This window comes from Podarcis liolepis (assembly GCF_965112155.1).
Source record: "Podarcis liolepis genome assembly, chromosome: 16".
Classification (NCBI taxonomy): Eukaryota; Metazoa; Chordata; class Lepidosauria; order Squamata; family Lacertidae; genus Podarcis; species Podarcis liolepis.
In genome coordinates, this window is record NC_139567.1 from 12682326 (window position 1) to 12688325 (window position 6000).

The 6000-nt window shown below is 45.6% G+C and overlaps 1 protein-coding gene across 1 annotated transcript in view; it reads right to left on the reverse strand.

Annotated features, from left to right (window-relative positions):
- The window catches only part of NRGN (neurogranin), a 50573-nt gene extending 44775 nt beyond the window's left edge, over positions 1 to 5798 (reverse strand). The window contains exon 1 of the mRNA XM_083480819.1: positions 5385 to 5798. Within this exon, the coding sequence (XP_083336945.1) occupies positions 5385 to 5399 (15 nt within the window). The 5' untranslated portion in view covers positions 5400 to 5798. The remainder of the gene's footprint in view (positions 1 to 5384) is intronic.
- Positions 5799 to 6000: the final 202 nt, after the last annotated feature.

Genomic DNA, 6000 nt, shown 5'->3' on the forward strand with positions numbered 1-6000 from the left:
CAGAAGAGCCCTAGGTTAGCCTTCCTGGTTTCCATGCTTGGAGAAGGGAGGCGGGTGGTAGGCAGCAGAGGCAAGGCAGAGCGGTAGCAGGGCCACCAGAGGGCCAGCGGGTGAGGTGTGGGGATGATCAGATGTCCCCACTTGCTCAGATGTGGGCCTTGTCAGGGTCCCAGCAATCCCAGCCTTTCACACCTGTTCTCTGCTGGTGGCACATTGTGGAATGCATCATTCAGATCTGTGCCAGTGTGCTTAAGGGAGGAGAGTAGCTGAGTTAAATGGTCCTGCTTTGGGGTCCTTCTTAAAGGCTCTGTTAGAACTTAACTCCTAACCATCCATCCATCTTTCTTCCCCTCCCTTTTTTTTTTTTTTTGCATTTAATATTTGTTGATTTTTTAAGTACAGAGGTACCTTGGGTTACATACGCTTCAGGTTACAGACTCCGCTAACCCTGAAATATTACCTCGGGTTAAGAACTTTGCTTCAGGATGAGAACAGAAATCGTGCTCCGGCGGCGCAGCAGCAGCGGGAGGCCCCATTAGCTAAAGTGGTGCTTCAGGTTAAGAACAGTTTCAGGTTAAGAACAGACCTTCGGAACAAATTAAGTACTTAACCCGAGGTACCACTGTATACATCATAATTATCATTCTCCATCAGAGATATACAGAAGAAGAAGAAAATACTCAAACGTTGAAAATGAAATAATATTCTGTTTAAAAGTATTAAGACTTCCCTCCACCCGAACGTGGGTCCTCTACAATTCTATATTAACTGCATATTGAATAACATCTAGTTTATATTTATCCAGTACGTCCATATGTTATGTCACATTTCAGGAGTCATTCAAGGCCTGCCAAAGATTCCAGATGTTCACAGTGATCTTTTAAGGATTATCTGTATTTGTCCCATTTTGTGATAAATTTTTGGTCGTCATGATTCCTAACTTTCCCCATTAGTCTTGCCATCTCAGCATATTCAAATAATTTTGTCTGCCATTCCATTTTTGTCAGTATATTATCTCCTTTCCAGCACTGGGCTGATAGCAGTCTTGCAGCCGTGGTTGCATACATAAATAACACCCTCAAATCTTTTGGTATATCTATGCCTATAATACCTCAGAGAAAGGCTTCAGGTCTTTTCGGCGAAGGTTAATTTAAACTTCTTTTTTAGTTCGTTGTAAATCATATCCCAAAATCCCTCCCCCTCCTTTTCTTTTGGTAATATATTTGTGCTGAAGAAAAGTAGCTGTGCTCCCTCCAAATTGGAAGGCTGCCTCCACAAATAATTATACATGACTAAGCCATTTCTCACCTTCTCACCCCTTGCCTTTTGCTGTAAGACCTATTACAGTCGTTAAGAGTCGTCAACAGGCTCATCTCAGCTATCTGCCAATCACCCATTCCCACCACCCTTCTGAGTAATACTCCTCCCCACCTTCTCACTATATAGAAGGATCTGGCAACTTCTGTTTCAGTGTATCTGAAGAAGTGTGCATGCACACGAAAGCTCATACCAAGAACTAACTTAGGTGCTACTGGAAGGAATTTTTTTGTTTTGACTATGGCAGACCAACACGGCTACCTATCTGTAACTGGATCCACAAATAAGTCACACAGCCCTGCCCAGGAACCCCAGCAGCCCACACACCCTGCCAGCGAATGCAGTCAGACAATAAATATAAATAAGCAAAGAAGGTGGCACAAAGTTCTGCTTTCTGCAGACAAGTCTCCTGGTTTCCATCCCACTTAATGCAATGAAATACGACTCTGCCAGCCATCTCCTAATTGAAATTGCTGAAAACCAACCCGAGTCCCTTGGGAGCTGCTGGCACGCCGGCACTGACATCCCCTGGCTTGGCAAATAGGATCACGGGGAAATTCCAACAAAAGCTCTAAGTGAGCAGATCGCGTCCTTTCCCCCATCTAGCTCTGCAGACGTGGGAGAATTTCTGGGTCAGGCTGCTAGAAGAAATCCAGGCTTCTTCTTGACGCTGATGGGTTTCAGTCGATGGGGGCTCAACTCTCATTTTACCTTGCAAGTCCAATAACCTTTGGAGAAGCCTTTTCCAAGCAGCTGCCCTCCAGATATGGTTGGAAGGCAACTCCCACCAGACCCAGCCAACAGGACCAGGGACCAGGAATTGAAAGCCACAGCAGCTTGGGGGAAGGCTGCTATAGTTTTTCACATCCCTAAATGCGATAAAACATCAAACATTAAAAACTTCCCTAAACAGGGCTGCCTTCAGATGTCTTCTAAAAGTCAGGTAGCTGCTTATTTCCTTGACATCTGATGGGAGGGCGTTCCACAGGGCAGATGCCACTACCAAGAAGGCCCCCTGCCTGGTTCCCTGTAACCTCACTTCTCGCAGTGAGGGAACTGCCGGAAGGCCCTCGGCGCTGGATCTCAGTGTCCGGGCTGAATGATGGAGGTGGAGATGCTCTTTCAGGTGTACTGGGCTGAGGCTGTTTAGGGCTTTAAGGTCAGCACCAACACTTTGAAATGTGCTCGGAAACATATTGGGAGCCAATGTAGATAGCCATATACTTTGTCATTTCTCTCTCTGGGAGGGGGTGGTAGTAAGGACTGGATTGTGTCCATAGCAGAAGAGCGGCAGTGATGGTGAAGGGACCTAGAGACCAAGTGTGATGAATTACGGTGGAATGAGTTACAGATAGGTAGCCGTGTTGGTCTGCCATAGTCAAAATAAAAAACTTCCTTCCAGTAGCACCTTAAAGACCAACTAAGTTAGTTCTTGGTATGAGCTTTCGTGTGCATGCACATTTCTTCAGATACCTCCCAGTAGCACCTTAAAGACCAACTAAGTTAGTTCTTGGTATGAGCTTTTGGTGGAATGAGTGTGTGTTTTAGAGACAGCTAAGAGGTGGGTGATGTTGTGTCCCCCTTCAGATACTTGAAGGGCTGTCGTGATGATAGAGCAAATTGGTTTTCCATTGATCCAAAAGGCAGGATTGAACCAACACATTCCATTCACAACATAGGGGATTTCAATGAAACAACAGGGAGAATTTCATAGCATGAGCTGCAGCCCAGGGGTGGAGAACTTTTTCCACCCTGAGGGCCACATTCCATTCATTGCAAGCTTCCGGGGGCTACAAGTACGTGCTGTGGCCAGAAGCAAAAGAAGGTGGAGTAACAAATGCGAGTTTTACCACCTTTTTGCATAGTAGGCTGGTTTCTTCACACACACCCCTCTCTCCTCTATCCAGGCAAGCAAGAAGCATTGCCAGAGTTCAGAAGCATATTCCAGTCAGGTAAAAACACCTGGAAAAGGTGTGAAGCAAGGCTGGCAAAGGAGTGTGAGAGCAAGGGTGGAAGTAGGCCTGGGGGAATTACCAAAGGCCGGATAGAGAGTATCAACTCCATGGCTCCCCACCCCTGGGAGCCAGTGTGGCATAATGGTTAGAGTGTTGGACTAAGGACCTGGGAGAGCAGGGTTCGAATCCCCAGTAGGCAGCCTTGGGCCAGTCACCGTGTCTTTGCCTCACAGCCTTGTTGTGAGGATGAAATGGGGAGGAGGAGCACCATATACACCACCTTGAGCTCCTTGGAAGGAGAAGAAGATGTGGTATATAAACGTAATGAATAAGATTGCATCAGAAATCTTTTTCTTTGGACTTTTTAAAGCAGGCGATGGATTACCACCAATCAGAGAAGCCGTAGCAGCAGATTTCCTGGCCTAGATGATGTTTGAGGTCCTGTTTAGCTCCATGATTCTACGAAGGAATGAAGCCCACAGGAACATACCTTGTTCAAGGGCCGCCCCCCAAGCTTCAAACTGGCATCACCCACCTTCTCCGCTGTTAAAAAATGCTGAACGCCCTTCTCCAAATGCCATATCCATTGATTATGCAGTGAATTAAAAGCCAAGAGCATGTTTGTCCTTTCCAGTTAAAGATATAACAGAGAAACATATTTGCTCACACAAGATTGCCCTAGAATATGTTATCAACAGTTGGTGAAGTGGCCAGACGTACGTTCTTCACAGTTCCAATACCCAGGCATTTGTCTGGATGTAACTAGGAGCCTCAAGATGTATTCACCCAACCACTTGGTTATCTTAGACCTCCAACCCCAGGGAATGGACCTGAATCCTGGAAAGGGGGCACAACTACCAACTCACGCTCAGAAAATTTGAACACAGCACTCCTCAAAGGAGTCCTAATAAGCAGGAAATGATTGTGGGCATATTTCCAGTATTGTTTATAGTTCCTTAAACTAGGGATAAGGGAATCTGTGGCCCCCTTTGCCAACACGGTCAATGATTGGCCACATGTTCCCCATCGCCGCCTTAGACCCTTTGCCAACAGAACGTGTGAACATACCAACAGGACTTTTCTGTGTGTAGATTAGTCTCAAAATCAAGGGTAGCCAACAGAGTGTTGCACCACAACTTGCATTGCTGGTCATGCTGGCTGGAGCTTATAGGAGCCAGAAAACCAACATTAGAAGGGAACAGTGTTGGCTACCCTTGCTCCAAAGGTTGGAAAATGAAGGAAACCCAGGGGAGAAAGCTTGCAAAATATGGAAGTTCTACCCAGTGCTGCCAGCCTTCAAATGCTTTCACCACCCAAAAGCGCAAATCCGATTTAAGACTTCCAGCAGTCCAAAGTTCATTGTTTTAGTGTGTTTCTTTCAAAGGGGTGGAAAAAAAGAAAAACCCTCATCCGTGAATTTAGTCAGCGGTTGCTGCTTGTTCTTCTTTCTCAGCCCTTTTATATATATAAAAGAGCCATTATTTCCCCTCATCTCTTTTTCTCCCCAGTACAGGAGCAGAAATAAGCAGCAAACTCCCACACAGAAACTAACAGTTCTGCTGGTCCTGTTATTGCTATTTCCACGCTTAGATTTCTGGCAACTAGAAATCGCTGTGCCATGCAGAGCAACCAACTTAAAAGATCCAAAAGACAGACTCCTTTTATTTAAAAGGTTGCAATAAAAAAGTCAATGCAGCACATCTAATTTAAAGTTTTTTAAATAGGCTCAGGGCAGCTGGTAGAATTTCCCATCCATCAGAGGGGGGTGGGATTCCAAAATGTCACAGGGTTCAGGCACATGGTGTGCCATGGCTGGTTGCCTCGTCCACAACCATCTCAGAGCGGGGATCTTTCAGACCCTAAAGAAAAGACCCTAAAGAAAAGGTGGGCGTGTTCCCCCTCCCCCTGTGCCATATCAATATGAGAGTAGATTCAGAGAGAACTCAGCGCTTGATCACAGACTGCCATTCATAATAGTTCAGCAATAAAAACGAACAAAACAACCTGAACTTCAATCTTTCCCCACCAGCTTATTACATTCTAGCATGATTTTTTTCTTTGCACATTCCAAAATAAAATAATAATAATAATAATCTACAGATGTGTACGTACATTACAGCAGTCCATCGTGGGTGCCAATCTGATTAAGAGTTCCCCAGCCAGCAGGAGCTAGATACACCCTGGGAAGGCAGAGATCGGTTTCCTTCTCCACTTACGAGAACTTGCTTTTTCCCTGCTGTCTCCAGAACAGATCTTTCCGTAGGTGCTGAAGTTGAGCAGAGCTTATTGCCTACGTAACCCACTTACTCGCAGCTGGGGAGCCTATCAGACCTACTCAGGCAGCTCCAGTTCTTCTCTTGCTTTTTAATTTCTCTCTCTCTCTCTCTCTTTCCCCAGCTTGTTTTACAGCAACTCCCCTCGCTTCTAACACCCTTTAAATACTTAAAGAGACAGGCAGCCCAGTTGGCATTAGAGAGCTCTTTGTGCCATAGAAACACAATCAAGAACAAACAGTACCCAGCTCGACATAGAATGGCCAATTCCACAGGTCTCTAGCAAGTGCCCAAATTATATTGTCGGTTGTCAGTGCCTGATCAGACACCAGAAAAAGAACCTGGAGGGCGGTGCCTCAAATATGAATAGCTGTATTGGTCCCAGGGTATTGTATGAAGACACATGATGCAGTGACCTTACTGAAGCTAAGCAAATGTGCATCTGGCAAGCTCTT